The sequence below is a fragment of the Pyrus communis genome, chromosome 5 (genome assembly GCF_041283825.1).
Source record: "Pyrus communis isolate YQ-2024b chromosome 5, ASM4128382v1, whole genome shotgun sequence".
Taxonomy (NCBI): domain Eukaryota; kingdom Viridiplantae; phylum Streptophyta; class Magnoliopsida; order Rosales; family Rosaceae; genus Pyrus; species Pyrus communis.
This window is the reverse complement of record NC_142569.1, coordinates 16,444,845-16,465,126: the sequence shown is the minus strand read 5'-3', so window position 1 is coordinate 16,465,126 and position 20,282 is coordinate 16,444,845. Positions and strand designations below refer to the sequence as shown.

The window sequence follows — 20,282 nt, the reverse complement described above, 5'->3', positions numbered from 1 at the left end:
ACTTCTATCTTTCTTAACCCTGCTTTATGACTTTTTCTTGGTACCTTAAATTTGGTTTAACCTTCCAACGGTACTCAGCTAACTAAATGTAGATGGGCCCTTCAGTCGATTGTGTTGTTTGCAAGGGGAAAAGGAAGGATGGAATGGCGTGTACTGTAGTCATAAACAAGTACGTTACATGCTGTTCTTTGATCATCTTTATTCGATCACAGATGGTTATAATGAGTAATTACTGCCAGCTTACTGTTATCTTCACTAAGATATTGAGCTATATAAATCATCTTGAATCTTGAGCAAGGGCACGTAAATGCTGACGTATAGAACTTCATCGTAGATGATAATTGCATAATAAGTTGCATCAGATAGATGTTTTATATATATATGTAACCAAGTAGAAAAGTTATATTTTTCTGAACCACGAGCAATTCTACAGTGACTTCAAACACTCTCCATGCCTCTGTTTTTTCCAACCGATTGAGTTTTGAGATGCTCAATTTGTATCATTATGCATCTATACCCCAGTAGTTTCTGTTCCATTATTTCTTGATGTTTTTAACATTGATTCCTCTTTTTATCTCAGACGTCGTTGGATATGTTGTAAATTTCACAAATCGGTAAGCAATTGTGTGCCTTAATCTTTGTTTGCCTGATCTGATCCATTTTCAAGGAAAACTTGCTAATTGATATTTATTGTTTCTCTAATTTCTCAGAAAGAATGCAGAAATATTCCTCAATGCGAACTGAGCTCAACGGGGGGTAGGTTTCAGAATATCTGATTCTCTTTAATCGAGACTCCACAGTTCACATTTGTGTTTTGCTATGAACCCATTCTGTATAATATGTTTTAGTTTCTTCAAATTGGTCCTACAAATTGTTTGCTTATATACATTCTAATGCTACCAGGAACTTGAGAACAGCATTTCGGAGTCCCTCTAATTCAGAAGGAATTTATTTGGTTGGTCCTCTATCTAACATAACAAACTCAGGCAAGACTAAGCAGCCATTGAAGCTATTGTCCGTGGAGGGGCTAAAAAAGGCGCTAAGGTTTGTCATAGACAGCATAGGCTTTATATATAATTATATATGTGTGTGTGTTTATATATGTATATATACATATATACTGTTGAACCAATGCACCCAATGCTCTTTACTTGCCAATGGTAGTATGCCTTATCATTGTATAAATTTTATCTTAATCCACCGTCTTTTAGAAACAGGAGAACAGAATTACATTCAGATATACACAGACATGTAACACATGCAATTTGTTGATGAAGGTTTATATAATTTTGTCGAATGATTTGTTTAGCACCTTGTATGAACAGCGATGGAAGTAAAGTGACTACAAATACACACTCCCAAGGATTAAGGTTTCTGGCTGCGGTCACAAGTAAGTTTATGATGATGTGATCCTTTTGCAATTTGTAAATGCAAGTTGTTCATTTTCCTCGTCACATAAGATTTGTTTGTCCCTCAGGAAACCATCTGCTACAACTACGGATCCATCCAGAGTCATCAGAAACCAGCAAATGGATGTAAAAAGAATGAAAACCGAAAAGGAGAATACTTTGGCAGGAAAAACAAAGCCGGCCACATTAAACATGATGGAATTCGATTACATAAGCTCGGACGAAGGATTCTGAGCCTTGTTTGCAGTAATTCTAAACATGTTGGCTAAATTAGCGTTGAGTTTCGATTCTGGGGAAGTAATTGTGCACCAAGGAATGGAGCAAACAAGATTCGTAGACCTGTCTGGCTTTGGCCACTGAAGATCTGCAACAAAATTTTGTAAGATTATTGCCGATACATGTTTTTATAGATTTAAAATTGCAGAGTATGTTCCAAGCTGACATTTAATTGTTTATTAGTGTTAACAATAATTGGAGAATTGTTCTATTTATTTTGCCAATCAGGAACAATTTTTGTCTTAATTTATAGGTAGAAGTGGTCAAAGAATTTGCTGCTTTCAAGTTTTCTTCTATTTTTCATCATGTGCTGCACTTTGTGATTGCCTTGAAAACTTTGAGAAAGATTGAAAAATTGTACATGCTTCCTTAGTACGTTTATCTATTTGACTAATAATTTTAAGAAAGACGACAAATAAGTGGTAAAATCCATCATATTCTAAACTATTTTAAGTTACTAAAAGAGATTCAAACTTGTATGTAAATAGACGTTCAAGTTGTCCTCATAATTGATTTAACCGATGTTTGTATTGAAATATCATAATGTAAATGTCATTAAGGGTCACAATTCCAAGCACAAGCACGTTGGTCGACATTGCTCTAGGTCTTCACATGCTTGCAAATTACAAATTAATCCTATGTAATTTTCTAGGAGAAAAGAAATCATGTCAATTAGCAATTGATTAGGGTCTTAATTAAAGGTGGAAGGGACCAAGGTATCTTGATAAGGAGCCAGATGTAGAGATGTTGATTGGAGACTAGGAACAGCAGGAGGGCTGGTCATTCATGCACATGCACTCATGGAGTGGGTCCCATGTGCTACTCAAATTTGTATTGATTTGCATTTTAAGTGTCTTAATCTTAATTAAATAATCAGATAATTGGGATTTTTCCACAAAGTTTAGTATTTATTAAATAACATTTAGTGAAGAATCTTCCTCCTTTTTTTTTTCCATAAATAAGAGCGACATCTTCGTTCACTTAAATTGATAGGGACTGAGCCTAAGGGTTTGGTCACCCAAACAATTGGTAGCTACCTTGTCACTACATTTGTCTTGATAGGCAAGGGGTTTTTTTTATCTTGTGTTTGATTAAGAACAAATGTTGATGAGATTTAAACTCAACATTTTTAGTGAAGTAAAATTTTTATACCATTATACAAAATCGACATTTGACACCAAAAAGCATGCTTGAATGTATCATAATTTTTTTGATCAAAATGAAAATTTTGTTCATCGACGATGCAAAAGGCTTGTAGTGCTAGTGTTTTAAGAGCATTTACTTATGTAACCGAAGTCCTAAGTTTTTAATTAACAAAATCAAATCTACAATATCTCACAAGAAGAGAAGTTTGTACATACAAATATTGCAGCTTATTCCAACTCAAAACAAGTAAACTGAGAACGACTTTGAAAAAATCGTTTGCTCCTTATTTCAATTCAAATGGAGCCTCGGTTTGTTTTTTATTTTCTTGACTTGAAGGCAGGAATCACAACAAAACAACAAACAGAAAAACATAGAAAAAGGAGAGGCATAACCACCTAACTACAAATTACAAAACAAAACTTTGAATCAAAGCAAATTAGCACTTATTGTGGAGCTGGTGATCAGTCCTTCTCCCAATTCAAAATTCAAATCATTCAAACCGACCACCTAAAGTATGTACTTAACTAATTAATTAAATTATGATTTAGATAAAGAATGCTCATTTACTTCTTTACCTTCCCCACATTGTCTCTCACTAATTTCCCCTTTATCCTTTTTCAAAAAAATTAATTGTTTTCTCAAACATTGGTTCATTTAGCATAATCTATGAAGTGCCATGACAGGGCCTGCAACAAAACTTTATGCTAACATATATCAATATATTCTATAAAGTATGTGTGGATATCTTTCAATAAGTATGATGAGGTGGGTGGATTGGCTATTAACCTTTCAACCACCAGGAATTTAATACTCGCTTGGTTGCAGGGCCAGTGAGTCTGATGAGATCAAATCTTCTGCATTCAAAATGAATGTGATCTTTCTATGACCTCAATTAATAACTAACACATATTTATGTACTTAATTTTTCTTAATTTTATTGTTATAAATTTAATATGTGTCAAACAACAATTGGGGCCACAGAGAGGTCACAATCCACACCAATTTTAGGTGTTGAAGATTTGATCTCGAGCATGATGAGGTCAATAAACTGAAACAATCTAGAAATGATTTCCGCACTCTCCTGTATATTTCTGCATTCTTCTTTTATTTTTTAGTCTTACAATTAAATAAATAAATAAATAAAATCGGCCGACAAAAACAAGAGAAATGGTGCAGAAGAACAAAACCGAGAGTGTGATCACTAACCTCCCCTCTTAATTTTCTAGCTACTTTGCTTTTTTCCCTCATAATTAGTGCACATTATATTTGGTCACCTTGAAAGCCAAGGATCCCTACAACATTAACCATAGACCCCCACCTAATTAGGTATTTTCCATATCTTTGCTTCAGAAGAAAGCATGGATGGTACACTGAAAATCTTCACATGAAAATTAAAATTAGCATTGCAAAGTCCACTATAAAACTTGTGAACACCCATCCTTAATGCCATTTGAACACATGCATTCAGATCTCAAGACATTCACACCCATCTTAATCATCTTCTTTAATTATGTAACCAACATATCTGCAATAGACACTTTTATCAGTGTCGTTTTAAGATGTTGTAAGAGCATCTTCAATAGGAGAAACTAAAGTTAGTTTTAGCTCTTCTTTTACATTACTGTATTGAAAAAACAAGATGTAAAAGAATTTTCGGTTCACTTAGTTAAATGGAGATTCATCACTAAAAAAAGAATTAAATCATGGTAGATCTCCATGTACACTCAATACTAGAGATGCTCTAAAGCATGGGTTGGCTATGCTCTTTTGCCTAAATACATGCATTACTTAAGGCTGTTAGGTCAACTGCCTAGTTCAAGTTTGAAAATAAACACAACCAGCATATTTTCCAGGGAATTTTAACAAAAATGTCCCAGTATTGTTTATTTTAACGAAATACCATATTTTTACACTAAAAAGTCAATTCTAGTACTATTCACTTTACCCTTTATTTTGTCATTCTCATTAAAACTCAAAGTTTTCAAATCATTTTCATTAGTTTTCCCTATTTTAGGGAACTAGATATGTAAACTACAACCTAAACAATACTTTAATTGTTTAATATTCTGCCCAAAGAAATGGAAAAGATATTGTTACTTGTCTCTCATCTTTGCAGAGAGTGATATTACCATTCTCATAAATTTGCATATGAAGTTGATAGACTACGAACGAATAGTAGATCATTAAGTAAAATTTACAATCTAACAACATAAGTCATCGATAATATGTACGGTTTGGATTTGGACACTGAAATAAAATCCATCAAACATATTTGTTAACACGAAAAGGAAAAGAAAAGAGGAAGATGGAAGAGACAGAATTGCCATGCACGAAGCACAGCTTTTTAGGGTTTACAAATCCACATGCAAATTCTGGTACCAGTTGGATGGTATAACCCCACACAGAATAAATGGATCAAACCTCGAAATTCAAATTAGTAGCCTAGTTATATTCTTTTGTTTCCCAATAGGTACAACGTCTCGCAAGTGACTCTCTATCAGTGAAGAGTAGTACTGTTCTTGCATCACGATATAAGTTTAAATTTTGATGACTTTTCAATTTAACAAATTTATCGTTTGATCAAGAAAATAATAATAATAATAAATAAGTACAACTAATTAATTCATGTAATCTTGTGATTTTCTTTTGAATCTCTTGAATTAGAAGGTACTCAAGAAGGCATAAGAGGTGTTTTGTTGGTGGAGTTTTACTGAGTTACAAAGAAATGTTGGAAACTTGAATTGGGACTTTGATTGGGCAACATTTATTGCGTAACAATCACACTGACACGCAATCCTACTAATTTACGTGTTATAATATAATTGAAAAACTGAATACACACGTCTTAATTCTATATATAATATTGTACGTGCGTTATACAACAATGTGAAAGTTACACACAACTTCACGTGACAGTGACAGTGACAGTGAGACGGACACAACAGAATTTACTGAATTGGGATATTGAGTCATTGAGGTACACGGTAATACATTAATATCATACTCTTTCATTATAGCTGGCAAGAGCTGGCTCTTTTAGGCCCAGCCCCCTTCATCTTTCCCTTCCCAACCCTCTCTCTGGGTCTCAAAGACAAAACTTGTCTGGATTGTGGGGATTAAAGAAATCAGAAACCTCTGCTGTATTTTGGATTAGGGTTTTTGTGGAAGCACAAGTAGAAGAAGGAAGAGGCAGAGTTGGGTGGAGAATGAGTGCCTCCAGGTTCATAAAGTGTGTCACAGTTGGGGATGGAGCTGTGGGAAAAACCTGTATGCTCATCTCCTACACCAGCAACACTTTCCCCACGGTAAACGTCTCTTCCTTTTCCGTTTGATTGCTGAGAAAGTGAAATAAAAAATGTGAAAAGTTTGAGTCTTTGAGGTCTGTCTTTAGTTGGGTTTGCTTAGCTGAGCCTAGTAGGGTTTTCTGGTCACTCAATGTGGGTTTGCTGCAAGTTTCTTGAGCAAGTTTCCTTCTTTTTGTTTGGTTTCCGAGAAAATGTGGGAGAAAGAAAGAAAAGCTTCGTTTTGTGTATTGTGTTTCATCATTTATGTTTTCACACCAAATTAGGAAATGAGAAGAAACTTGATTCTCATGATTTGATTGGGGGTAGTTGGTGTATTGTAAGTAATTCATGCTAAATCTAACTTCAATTTTAACACGAACAATTTCCGGCTTTTAATTTAGCAAACTATTATTTTCAACATTTCTCAGTTTACCCTCTATTTGGTATGTAAAGTATTACAAAGAAATCTTGTATTTGACATCAAGTTTGAGCTCTTGTGCTTGAATTGAAATGATCAAAATGCTTATGTTGAAGTGCAGAATTTATTAAGAGTTATTGGTTTTGTCCATTTGACTTTGACCATTTCTTTGATTTGCCATTCCTTAACCTGTGTTTAGTCTTATCTCACAATTAAGCCAAGTAACTGAGTTGAATGTTGAGCTTCGATAAATTTCATGTCTACAGATTTCTCTGCTTACACAATTCCTTGATTGATCATAAATGGTGAATAGACACCTTTCTGCGTTATACCTGTTTAATAGACTATACAATTGCTCGGCGTAAGGTGCTTTTTGTGATTCAAAAAGTATGGCATGCATGTAACTTTGAGGGTTTTCGCACATAGATTTGCATTGGTGTGATTGTTAAAAATTTCAATACTTTTGCTTTCATATGTTTATTTATTTATTTCTGTATGAGATTGACTTTGCAAGAGATTGATTACGATTTGCTGTCTTCCATTGCAATGTTCTGGGGAACAGGACTATGTGCCAACTGTGTTTGACAATTTCAGTGCAAATGTTGTTGTGGATGGGAGCACCGTTAATTTGGGGTTGTGGGATACTGCTGGTAAGTCAAAACAAAACAAACATTCCTTCCTTTTGTCTTCTTCTAAAGCTTGGATCTGATGTTTTAAATTTGTGAAACAGGGCAGGAAGATTACAATAGATTAAGACCGTTGAGCTACCGTGGGGCAGATGTATTCCTACTTGCATTCTCTCTCATAAGCAAGGCCAGCTATGAAAATGTTGCCAAGAAGGTAAGACAAACTATCCACAGTTAATTCTTTCGTTTCCACCACCCTCTTCTTTCATCTACTATTGTTTGATCATTGATGTCTAACTTCGCTGATGAAGCTTTCTTTCTTTCCTGTTTTAATGTTTAGTGGGTTCCTGAGTTGAGGCATTATGCACCTGGTGTTCCAATTATTCTTGTTGGAACTAAGCTCGGTTAGATCTCTAGAATCTCTACCCCCTTGCTTTCCTTTGTTTCCTATTACGCTACTCCTGAGTTGTGATTGCTATCAGTTTTGACTTCAATTGCTCTATTATTCTGTAGTTTTCTTTTCCCTATGAATATTTTTCCTAGGGTTGTAGCTTTGCCTGCTTATGCTTACCTAAGAATTCTTGGTTGGATCCGATAGGGTTCATTGCATACTTCAAGATCGAAGGGGATGGTCAACTGCATCTTTTGTGTTGATTGTTTCTGTTTTTTGTTACACTCTCTGGGTTGCTTTCTCATGCAATCTATGCTTACTTATTAGCCTTTTTTAGAGTGTCAATGGATTCTTATGATAAAAGCTTAGCATAGGTTACAAGTTTAATTTTGAAGAACTCTTGTGACAGCTTTCTCTTTGTAATGGCACTAAATTGTTTGTCAGCAGGTGCTCTTTGTAAACCCCCTTTCAAATCAGCATTTAAAGATGTACATATGTTGGATTTACATGTGCATTTTGAAATACAAAGATTTGTCTGATATCGTCAGGATTGCCTCATCCAATCATGTCTTGGTTATGTTGCCATAGTGTCCACATGTACTCTCGTTCACATCATGTTATATTGCAGTAGCATACTGGATGTACTCTTTATCTTTTCTGTCACTAATCCTTTGCTTTTCATGACTGCTATATTTTATTGTTGTAGATCTTCGAGATGACAAGCAGTTCTTTGTAGATCACCCTGGTGCAGTGCCAATTACCACAGTGCAGGTATTTTCTGGTGCAACATGAATTTACAGTCGCATATTTCTTTGCTTAACTATTTATTTTGACATCAATCTATTTTTTTTTTTTTCTCACAAAGTCTGGCAACTAATAGGATAAAGACCTGATTTTCTACATTTTTTTTGGTTTCTCATTTGGGTTCCTTTTGAAGGGAGAGGAACTAAGGAAGCTGATTGGGGCTCCGGTTTACATAGAATGCAGTTCAAAAACACAACAGGTTTGTAACTTCAATTCAGATTAGTTTAGACTGACGGGGAAAGTATGCATTGGTCTAACATTGTTTGCGGTAAATACTCCTTTGTGAATGCAGAATGTGAAAGCAGTCTTTGATGCAGCCATTAAAGTGGTTCTCCAGCCACCAAAGCAGAAGAAAAAGAAGAGAAAGGCACAGAAGGCATGCTCTATATTGTGATTTGTGATTGTCAGAAGAAAGTGCGACCAATTAGCCATTTATCCATTTATCTCTCTCAGCCCCTGTGCTATCTTTTTCCGGCTGGAGGAAGCCACAGGCTGGGAATTGTAGTTGCGACTGACAGGTGTAGGAGCACTCTTTACGTATGCATCAAGTTCTTTGTTTGTGCTGTCCTTGCAGTGTTCTGATTTGTATATTAGTGCTTTGCATTACGATGTTAGTAACATGCAGAAACCTCTTCTCTTTGGGTTTGATTTCCCTAATGTATTGTCTCTATATAGTACTGAAATTTCTACTTTTTAAGCGACGATAATATCCACATCGTGTAACTGATTTAGTACACTTCAAAATTCAAGATTATGTATATGTATTATATGAATCATGATAATTTTTCTTGCAGTCTTGAATGTTAGTGTGACAATGCTCTCTCTCTCTCTCTCTCTCTCTCTCTGTAATGTATATATGCGTCCGTATGAACATGTACAAAAATCGCTGTAATGTATGTGTGTCTATGAACATATACAAAAATGTTAGTGTGGTCTGTGAGAGGCTGAGCAAATGACCATTTTATCATTTGTTCGGCCTCCCGCAATTTTCAACGCGAATGTCCGCACCTAAATTGATCTACAAACACGCGCACACATACACACATGAGCAGTCTAAAGGAAAAGTTAAAACAGTCCAAGAATTGTCAGACATAATTGATGACCAAGAAAGAAAATGGCAAAAGTAGAATGCAGAAAGAATCAAGAACAAAAGGGAATGTCACGGTTTTTATGTTCAAAATGTGTTTGTATTTCGTTCTAGAAGATTTTCCAAATCATTTTTACAGCCCATCAACTTCGGAATTGTCCCAGAAACTCAAGGCGTGAACTATTTGAGGCTAAGCACGAATATATCTTTTAATTCTTTTGGTTGGTAGGAAGCATCCACAGGACCCCTCCCACTGCCAACCAATTGGGGTCCCTCAGTCATCACCTTCAGTTTGTTATGCCCTTTTTATGGCATCTGCAGATATTTTTTAAGCGTGGCGGTAGTCACATAGCTTCGTGACTTTATTAGGACGATGTAGCAATCACACCGAAAAGTTCTTCCAACTCATGCACAAGTAATCAAATTTGCAGCAAATTACATGTGACATAAAGTTAGAATTCTGTAAACAGAACAATGACCAGAGATTTGTGACAGCAAATAATATCTTTGAATTTTTTTGTGCTACTTTTCACATTGATGCGACTCTCTTGATTATTTTGCTTTTCAACTTTTGTTTCTGGAACTGATTCAGTTTCCCACTTTCATCAGCCCGCAGTATGAATTCATGAACCTCTCCACCAGGTCCACCACCACCACCCCTCTCATTAAATACACCACCACCACCTCCTCCTAACATAAAGCAACAAGCTTCCGTTTTGGAAGTGGTTGAATTGAATGGCCTCAAAGAGAATATTGAAGGAGCTCAAGGACTTGCAAAGAGATCCACCAACTTCATGCAGTGCAGGTAAAAGAAGAGAAGAAAATATTCTTAATTTTTCTATTCAAGCGGTATTCTATTCAATCTAATTTAAACTATGGGTAAGGAGTTCGAACTTTGGTGAATAATGAGGGGTACATTGTTCTAACCAACTTGCATACACCCAAGTATGAAGAAGAGAAGTTAGAAGTATTTGTAATTTTTATGGTGTTCTTTTCTTCTTTCAGGTCCTGTGGCTGAGGACATGTTTCATTGGCAAGCAACAATAATTGGTCCAAATGATAGCCCTTATTCTGGGGGTGTCTTTCTTGTGACTATCCATTTTCCACCTGATTATCCTTTCAAACCTCCAAAGGTATGCAACAAGAAAATTCCACAAAACTCTGTTCTTGCATAAGTTTGTCACCTTTCGGTGAAATGTTTTCTTGCCAGGCATTCTAGTAACATAAGGCGTTTATGTTTCAAAATGGATGTTGAGCTCAGACGTTTATATTGTCATTGTCAAATTGTATGGCAACATAAGACATTTATGTTTTGAATTGTATGTAAGCTAAGACGTTTATATTGTCAAGCTGTGCATATGAAAGATTGATCATATTGTCGTTACTGCTTAAACGTCTTACTTGGATTTACAATATGACAATATAAGACCGGCAACAGAAAATACCCAAGATCTTAGTCTTTCTACCAGCTAATTCAGTGAGAATCTGCAGGTTGCCTTCAGAACTGAAGTGTTCCATCCAAATATAAACAGCAGCGGCAGTATCTGCTTGGACATTCTCAAGGAGCAATGGAGTCCAGCACTCACCATTTCCAAGGTAACACACACAATTTGAGTTTTCTGTTGATTCATATTTGAGCTAACTTTGAATCTTAATTTTTTGAGACAAGTTGAAAACTTTTGTGTCAAGTGTCACACATAAGTTAGACGATAGTCGGGGGGGCGCTCATCTTAAATTATTGTTTTGATTGAAATCTAATTACTAATAATTACCTGATTAATGCAGGTTTTACTGTCCATATGTTCATTGCTAACCGATCCAAACCCTGATGACCCTCTTGTGCCTGAGATTGCTCATATGTGCAAGAGTGACAAAGTCAAATATGAGTCAACGGCTCGGAGTTGGACCCAGAAGTATGCCACTTGTTAATTAAAACCCTAATCTTGTTTAAATGATTTACCTCCTCTTTTTACTGTCAATAATTACTGTTTGTGTTATGAATGTTGAGGTCACAACTTGTAATCTGAGCTCCTTTGCTTGAAAAGAATATATATAGCTGCCAACACTACTACAAATTTTTACATACATGACGCAGTTTATGCATTATGTTAAAAGTTTAATGACGCAAGAGTTTAGCGTCATTTTTGTGGGTGTCATTAAAGATATTTTTTATGACGTTGAACAAGTGTCATGTATTACTTTTAAGAATGCCTAAAAAGTGTCATTGAATTAAGAACTTGTGTCATCTATTACCATTTAAGACGCGGAATAAGTGTCATAAATAGATGAATTAGAGATATGGTATACTAAACATGACATACGTACAATGTCATGTATAACTGCTAGAGACGCCTAACAAGCGTCATTGAATTAAAAAAGCATGTCATCTATTTCAATTTGAGACGCAGAATATTTGTCATAAACATAGGAATGAGCGTCATGGTATACTAATGATGACATATGTAAAGCATGATGTACTATAGCACTGAAATCATTTGCAGTGTCATTGAATATTAGCAACAACACAAAAAGTGTGTCACAAGCCGTTTAATACATGTCCTGAAATATGTTTGATGACATATATAATGTATTTTTAATTTGAAAGCAAGACCTACATAATTCATCCAGAAAGCAAGATATTTACCTTAAATAAACTAGTATTACTTCATAACTTTGTAAACCCAAGTATTACAAAAAACAATCTCACAATCAACACATTTAATAAAATGTGTGGAGATTTCCTAGTAAAATAGAACCACTTAATTTAAAATTTCACAAGCTAACTGGTCTAGTGTTTTATCTATTGGGATGAAGTCATCAACATACTCAGCCCACTCTATTCTTAATGCATCAATTTCCTATTGAGTGTAGGGGTGGAAAAAATTCCCAAAAATCCCGAACCGAACCGAAAAAATCCCGATCCCAAACCAAAAATTTCCCAAACCGAAATTCCCAAAATTTTCGGGATGCTATCCCGAACCGATCCCAAAATTTCGGTATGGGATTCGGGATTGGCTTCTCGATATTTCGGGAATCCCATACCGAACCGAAAATATATAATATTAATTATTATATATATATTATTATTTTATAATTGATGCTAGTAGTTTCTAATTCATGCTCTGCAACCTGGAATGCCCTACACCTTGCATATTTTTCATGTTTTGTTTGATATTCATGTGGATTTTATTATTGCTGCTGCCATGGCTGATGATTTTAGAAGGCTTGATTCTTTTGTCTCTCAACATATTGCAAAAATGGTTTAATTAATTTGAATTTTGACTATGATAAAAACAGTTAGGCATGCCAGTGTTCAATTAAATGGTAATGTGAATGAAATGAAATTCCTAGTTCATGAATGTGTTCTTGAATTATATATTTGAAGAACAATTCATAATTTCATATTTCAATTTGGGATTCCCGATTTGTCCCAAAATCCCGAAAATATTTCGGGATTCCCGAAATTTGGGATTCACGAAAATTTGGTTTGGGATTGGTCTTTAAATTCCCGTCCCGAAAAATTTTGGTTTGGGATTCGGGATACTAGTTTCGGTATGGTATCCCATACCGAACCACCCCTAATTGAGTGTAAGTAGCTTTTTCTTTGAATTGCAACAAATCACAACCAAATGAAACAAGTGACGACAAAAACTAACTTTAGTCATTAACTAATAAGAAGGCGATGATACTTCGAAAAAATCACTGTTAGCTGTAAATTAATTTGCCTGAACTATAAATTACCTACAAAGAACATAATCTGCACACCTTCCACCACATGTAACCATGACCCACTGCTCCCAAGGTAGCTGCTGGCATTATTAGTGATGTCATATTACCTGAAAAGGAAAACAAGAATTTCAATGAAAAGAAAAAAGAGAACCACTTCAAAATTGTTTCTTTCGTATTATGAACTGCATAACGCATAAACAAATAGTAGTGAGATACCAACATAGCAACTTGAACCCAAAATAAAGGGCATGGCCATGCATAATTAAGTTTTTATACACAATAGGAAGAAAACACAAAGCAACTGAAGAATTTATTAGAAACACAAAGAGAAAAGTGAGATACCAATTTGGCTATTGTTCTCATTCACAAAAACCGTTCCCCAGCTTTTCGACGAGCCAATTTGCCCGGTCTCAGTTGTCACTCGGCTAGTCTAAAATATAATCAAACAGGAAACTTCATACCCATACGAACAAGTTCAACACAACAAAACAACATTCCATACTAACTTACACCAGTTTCCACAATACCAGTGCTGTGAGGGAATCATAGTCACCATCTATGTGTTCCCGATAGTCACGGTCTTTATGTTCAAAATGTGTTTGTATTTCGTTTTAGAAGATTTTCCAAATCATTTTTACAGCCCATCAACTTCGGAATTGTCCCAGAAACTCAAGGCGTGAACTATTTGAGGCTAAGCACGAATATATCTTTTAATTCTTTTGGTTGGTAGGAAGCATCCACAGGACCACTCCCACTGCCAACCAATTGGAGTCCCTCAGTCATCACTTTCAGTTTGTTATGCCCTTTTTATGGCATCTGCAGATATTTTTTAAGTGTGGCGGTAGTCACACAGCTTCGTGACGTTATTAGGACGATGTAGCAATCACACCGAAAAGTTCTTCCAACTCATGCACAAGTAATCAAATTTGCAGCAAATTACATGTGACATAAAGTTAGAATTCTGTAAACAGAACAATGACTAGAGATTTGTGACACCAAATAATATCTTTGAATTTTTTTGTGCTACATTTCACATTGATGCGACTCTCTTGATTCTTTTGCTTTTCAACTTTTGCTTCTGGAACTGATTCTGTTTCCCACTTTCATCAGCCCGCAGTATGAATTCATGAACCTCTCCACCAGGTCCATCACCACCTCCTCCTAACATAAACCAACAAGCTTCAGTTTTGGAAGTGGTTGAATTGAATGGCCTCAAAGAGAATATTGAAGGAGCTCAAGGACTTGCAAAGAGATCCACCAACTTCATGTAGTGCAGGTAAAAGAAGAGAAGAAATTATTCTTAATTTTTCTATTCAAGCGGTATTCTAGTCAATCTAATCTGAACTATGGGTAAGGAGTTCGAACTTTGCTGAATAAGGAGGAGTACACTGTTCTAACCAACTTGCATACACCCAAGTATGAAGAAGAGAAGAGATTAGAAGTATTTGTAATTTTTATGGTGCTTTTTCTTCTTTGTTCAGGTCCTGTGGCTGAGGACATGTTTCATTGGCAAGCAACAATAATTGGTCCAAATGATAGCCCTTATTCTGGGGGTGTCTTTCTTGTGACTATCCATTTTCCACCTGATTATCCTTTCAAACCTCCAAAGGTATGCAACAAGAAAATTCCACAAAACTCTGTTCTTGCATAAGTTTGTCACCTTTCGATGAAATGTTTTCTTGCCAGACATTCTAGTAACATAAGGCGTTTATGTTTCAAAATGGATGTTGAGCTCAGACGTTTATATTGTCATTGTCAGATTGTCTGGCAACATAAGACGTTTATGTTTCGAACTGTATGTAAGCTAAGACGTTTATATTGTCAAGCTGTGCATATGAAAGATTGATCATATTGTTGTTACTGCTTAAACGTCTTACTTGGATTTACAATATGACAATATAAGACCGCCAATAGAAAATACCCAAGATCTTAGTCTTTCTACCAGCTAATTCAGTGAGAATCTGCAGGTTGCCTTCAGAACTAAAGTGTTCCATCCAAATATAAACAGCAACGGCAGTATCTGCTTGGACATTCTCAAGGAGCAATGGAGTCCAGCACTCACCATTTCCAAGGTAACACACACAATTTGAGTTTTCTGTTAATTCATATTTGAGCTAACTTAGAATCTTAATTTTTTGAGACAAGTTGAAAACTTTCGTGTCAAGTGTCACACATAAGTTAGACGATAGTCGGTGGCGCTCATCTTAAATCATTGTTTTGATTGAAATCTAATTTACTAATAATTACTTGATTAATGCAGGTTTTACTGTCCATATGTTCATTGCTGACCGATCCAAACCCCGATGACCCTCTTGTGCCTGAGATTGCTCATATGTGCAAGAGTGACAAAGTCAAATATGAGTCAACGGCTCGGAGTTGGACCCAGAAGTATGCCACTTGTTAATAAAAACCTTAATCTTGTTTAAGTGATTTACCTCCTCTTCTTACTGTCAATAATTACTGTTTGTTTTATGAATGTTGAGGTCCCAACTTGTAATCTAAGCTCCTTTGCTTGAAAAGAATATATATATATATATAGCTGCCAACTTCTTGTACTCTTCGTCACAATCAATAAATCCAATTAATGAAATAATCAAGGTAATTTCTATTAGTAATTCTTGCTCGAAAGTTAATGATGACACGTATATATTTAAATGTTTGTGTGGAGTTGTGAGTTACAGCAATAATAATGTGTTGAAAATTGAATCAGCACACAAGAATATCGATTATTAAAAAAAATAAATAAATAATTACTAGAAAAATTACCACATGGACTCAACAACTCTTATTGGATTGAGCTGCTCAAATGGATGTGACGATGTCATCACATCCAGCTGTGCTCCGAAAAGGTAGGCGAAATTCACTGACTTTGCTGAGATTGACCATTCTTGTTCCACAAGACACAAAAACGTAATCCAATTAGGATCAAATGATCGTAATGGTTTTCTTTTGATGAAAAGCATACCAAAACTTCATGCACTGACTATTTCACCAAATATACGTCTTACAATCTATTCTCCAATCTGAGTTTTGCTCATGTCCCAAAGGAATTCAAGGACATATTCAAAGAAATTCTGACTATCAGTAGGAATGAATGATACCTTATAGCTTCACAGTTATAAGTCATTTTCTCATTACTTTGGGTCTCTCATTTTCTATTTTTATTGGCATTACTATAATGGGATTTCAAAGAAATGAGCTTCATTTTTTAAGCTTCTCATTACCCGCATGAGTCCCACTGCCGTTAGTATAAGATTAGATGACTTGTTAGATTACTAGTTTGTTTAACTGAGGTTCCCCGCCTAAGTCCAAGACTATAACTCAACATCAAGCTGCCTTCACTTGGCTTCAAGTACAACTGAACTAAGAGCACTTTATTATCACAATAAATATTTTGTAACCCCACTTTATCTTGTAACTAATCCCTACCCCTCCCTTCTTTTTTTACTTATTCTTTCGAAGAAAGCTTTAGAATATTATTTTCGAGAAATAGAGTGAAACCCGTTCTTACCACATGCTTTTACTAATATGGCCGTGATCTGTTATTACGTGCGACTATCTCCACTATAGAAATAAACCTATTACCCGGATCTTACCATTTGCCTTCTTGTTGAGGTTAGGAAAGAAAAAGGATTGAACTAAAAATATTTTCCAGAGATATCCATTTTCCTGGAGAGTTGAATAAGATATTCCGACACAATGACATCTTGATACCACCGGGGACGGTAAAAAAATTCTAAGGAATCAAAAAATTGAAAAATTGGATTTATGTCCAATGGATCACACCCACCAAGAAAAAATATTTTATTTTGGTTCGACCTGTAATCATATATGAAATGGCGGACGGTAAAAAAATTTAGCAGCACTTTCCCTCCAGGATCCATTGCGGGAAAGGGATAATCTAGAACTTTGAGTTGTAAATTATTTACTTTATGGAAATGGTAAACCAATTCGGGGAATTTCTGGCACAAGTATTCAATTAGTTCGGACCCGTTTACTATTGAACTGGGACCAAGATAAAAAATTAAAAAAAATCTTCTATCGAGGAGGCCCGCTCTTCCTTTATTGAAGTAAGTGTAAATGGTCTGATTCAAGATTTCCTAGAATCAACTTAGTTTGGTCGCTTAACACATGTACTCTTTACATGCTTATGCGTTCATAGCACAAGACTTTATTACTCAAGCTGCGTTATATACTCATTACCAATACATCGCAAGATTCATCATGACAGGGGCTTTTGGTCGTATCTTGCTCATACTGAAAAAAGGTTATAGGTTACCGGATAAATTAATAAGTCGGGCATTCCCGGCTCACCAGGTGAAACTGGTGGTTTCTTAGTCACAATCGGCTAAAGCTAAAGTTCTTTTCTATATCATCAATTCAATATAGATCGCATAACATATATAATATAATATAATATATTTATTATACTTATATATGCCCCTATTTCTACTGTTTTTAGCGTGCAATTTAAAATACTTGAACGGTCAATTCCAACCCAATACATTTCATGAATAAAATGTGACCAATTAACCATAAGGCAGCAAAGACCAATTCACCAATTGCAGTATAATAGAGTTGTAATTCACTAGTCATTCAACTCGATGAATTTAGTAGATCTTTTTAGGAGGCCCAAATGACTATAGATAGAACCTATCCAATTTTTACAATGCGATGGTTAGTTGTTCACGGATTAGATGTACCTACAGTTTCCTTTTTAAGGTTAATATCAACAATGGGGGCGAGACATGACCGCGACTTAAGATTCAAGTGCCATTGAAAAGACTAAAGGAATGAGAGAGTTTACAATCTGTCACAAACAGACCGTGTTAAGCTATGCTACCCATAGGAAATGGATCATCTCCGGATTCCTACCACTAAGTCCACCAAGGCCACAAATCCGGGCTTTTGAAGAGCTGGTTTGGTATTGCTGTGCTTTGAAAAAAAACTGATTCTGATGTGCTGTGAGAATAAGCGGCTGTGAAATAAAGCAGCAGAGTGTTTGGTAAACTTTTTTGTAAAAGTGCTTTTGAAAAAAAAAAAACAATATTATAGTGTTTGGTAAACTTTTATGTAAAACAGATGTGAAAAAAAACCGATTTTTCAAAGCTGGGTTTTGCAGCTTCTTGTTTTTGGCTTTTTTTCACCCAAAACTGTGAAAAAAAGCTGAAGCTGAATGTTTACCAAACACAAAAACAGCTCCCAGCTTTTTTTGATACCAGCTTTTTTCAGAATCACCTCAGTACCAAACCAGGTCAAAATTTGATCCAACGACTACAAACAGGGGCCCACTTTAAAAGTTCTAATAACTGTAGTCGTTGAATCAAATTTCAAAGGCCCAGATTTGTGGCCTTTGTGGACTTGGTGGAAGGGATCCGGAGAGGATCCCTTTCCCTACCCATATATATCATTTTGTCTTATTCAACCATGTTGCTCTATTGCGAACCCGCTTATTAATTATGAACTAGAAAAATGTTGAGTCCCACATTGGCCATAGAAAATAAGAAATAATAGTTTGAATATCTTAATTCCACTCCAACTAATCAAGGCCTTTTGTGATAAAATTTCACACCTGACAGATTATGCAGGTGGGACAATATCGGCAGATTGGGCAGTTGGTAATTATCAAATTGAGGGACAATAACGGTGTTATTGAAAGTAGGTATTTAACCCGCCTCTCAAATAATTCTACAAAATAGAGAAATAAAATATACTAAACTCCAAATGCATTCACTCAAAAATATTCCCTACAAACTCTCTATGCCTTTCTCGCAAATCTGTGCCCCTTGTGGTTTGGTGTGGGGTGTTCCCTCTTTCTACTTCCGTTGGAAGTTTTATGCACTCAACCTTGTCACTAATGTAAGAACATGTATTTTTTTTTTTTACATGTCCTTGTGTTATTAACACAGGACATCCTTATGGCATCAAACATGTACTATACAAGTTGTTACCCAGAAGTAGGTTTAATGTCTCAATATTTTATATAACAAGTATAGTGCTTGTTTGTATGTCCTTTTAAATGACTGAAAGCGCTTTTGGTGAAAATATTTTTGGAAACAATTCTTAGGAAAAATGCTAGGAAATCCTTAAAAAGCACTTAAAGTACTTCCTGGATGAAACACATAATTGGTGCTTCTTGTAGGAAGCACATAATCGGTGCTTCTTGTAGAAAGCACTTAAAGTGCTTTTGGAACCCAAAAACATTTTAGCTAAAAGCATTTTCAGTCATTTTAAAAGCATATCCAAACGAACCAATAAAATATATAAATAATGCTACAAGTAACGCATAATATTTACTAATTGCATATTTGTTTCTTTTTATCCCATTGTTCACGTTTTATAAATAGTGTATTGCCTTGATGCTTAGGATTTTCCTATTCCACTCACTCTCAAAATCATTTCTCTTCCATTAGCGTACATAAATTAGAATAATAATGTCGTTTGTACTGAAAACAAGTAATTTTTTCATAAAATATAAGGTGGTGTTGTCCACACATCCATTTTTATCTCTCACACTTCTCTCAATTTTCAGTCATCGAATCGTGTGAATTTAAGAAGATCAATAGATAAAAAGTAACAAAAGTATATGAGAGTAAAATAAAGTATGTAAATAGCACTACTCAAAATATATTATCTAGGTTAAGCGTGCATGAATCATTAATGCATGCACGCCTTTCTATTATTTTCTAATGACATTCAAACAAATTATAGTTCAATAATAAAATCAAATAATGTCATTGATGTCATTGATGGCAAATAATATTTGGAGAGAGATTGATTATGTATGTGCGTACGTGATTACCGTTTGTGTGGTTTATTTATATCGTTTATATGACATTATTATCGAAAAGAAGGTTTAGTAGGGCATGTCTTGATACTCTTTGACCAACCATATATTCTCCTAACAAATAACGTGTACGCAATGGACGGCTGCAAAAAACCGTACTTTAATTTATTAATTAGGAGATGCTTAATTGTTGCTAATGCCAGAATAATTGGTATTCGGCTATTTATATTTAAACTAGATAGTATATGTAACACATTGTACGTTTTAATAGAACAATTCATGGTACATATTTACGTGTCATGTGGCAGTGCTCTCTTTTCACTCA

The 20,282-nt window shown here is 35.2% G+C and overlaps 4 protein-coding genes across 4 annotated transcripts; all 4 read left to right on the top strand.

The window, feature by feature from the left end:
• The first annotated feature begins 92 nt into the window (after positions 1-92).
• On the top strand, positions 93-1,896 carry LOC148696882 (uncharacterized). The gene is made up of 6 exons (XM_088693393.1): positions 93-169; positions 581-626; positions 722-756; positions 904-1,044; positions 1,326-1,394; positions 1,436-1,896. The coding sequence occupies exons 1-6, from the start codon at positions 93-95 to the stop codon at positions 1,641-1,643; spliced, it is 576 nt and encodes a 191-aa protein (XP_088549519.1). The 3' UTR covers positions 1,644-1,896.
• Positions 1,897-5,830: 3,934 nt separating this feature from the next.
• LOC137725167 (rac-like GTP-binding protein 5) lies at positions 5,831-9,147 on the top strand. The gene is made up of 7 exons (XM_068463758.2): positions 5,831-6,136; positions 7,096-7,183; positions 7,264-7,373; positions 7,500-7,563; positions 8,257-8,321; positions 8,488-8,553; positions 8,647-9,147. The coding sequence occupies exons 1-7, from the start codon at positions 6,038-6,040 to the stop codon at positions 8,746-8,748; spliced, it is 594 nt and encodes a 197-aa protein (XP_068319859.2). The 5' UTR covers positions 5,831-6,037; the 3' UTR covers positions 8,749-9,147.
• An 867-nt stretch (positions 9,148-10,014) lies between these two features.
• Positions 10,015-11,522, top strand: LOC137726687 (ubiquitin-conjugating enzyme E2 28-like). Its single transcript, XM_068465626.2, has 4 exons — positions 10,015-10,246; positions 10,447-10,574; positions 10,933-11,037; positions 11,227-11,522. The coding sequence occupies exons 1-4, from the start codon at positions 10,177-10,179 to the stop codon at positions 11,368-11,370; spliced, it is 447 nt and encodes a 148-aa protein (XP_068321727.2). The 5' UTR covers positions 10,015-10,176; the 3' UTR covers positions 11,371-11,522.
• Positions 11,523-14,315: 2,793 nt separating this feature from the next.
• Positions 14,316-15,781, top strand: LOC137726661 (ubiquitin-conjugating enzyme E2 28-like). Its single transcript, XM_088694619.1, has 4 exons — positions 14,316-14,446; positions 14,652-14,779; positions 15,138-15,242; positions 15,431-15,781. Exons 1-4 carry the CDS (start codon positions 14,377-14,379, stop codon positions 15,572-15,574), a joined length of 447 nt encoding a protein of 148 aa, XP_088550745.1. The 5' UTR covers positions 14,316-14,376; the 3' UTR covers positions 15,575-15,781.
• Positions 15,782-20,282: the final 4,501 nt, after the last annotated feature.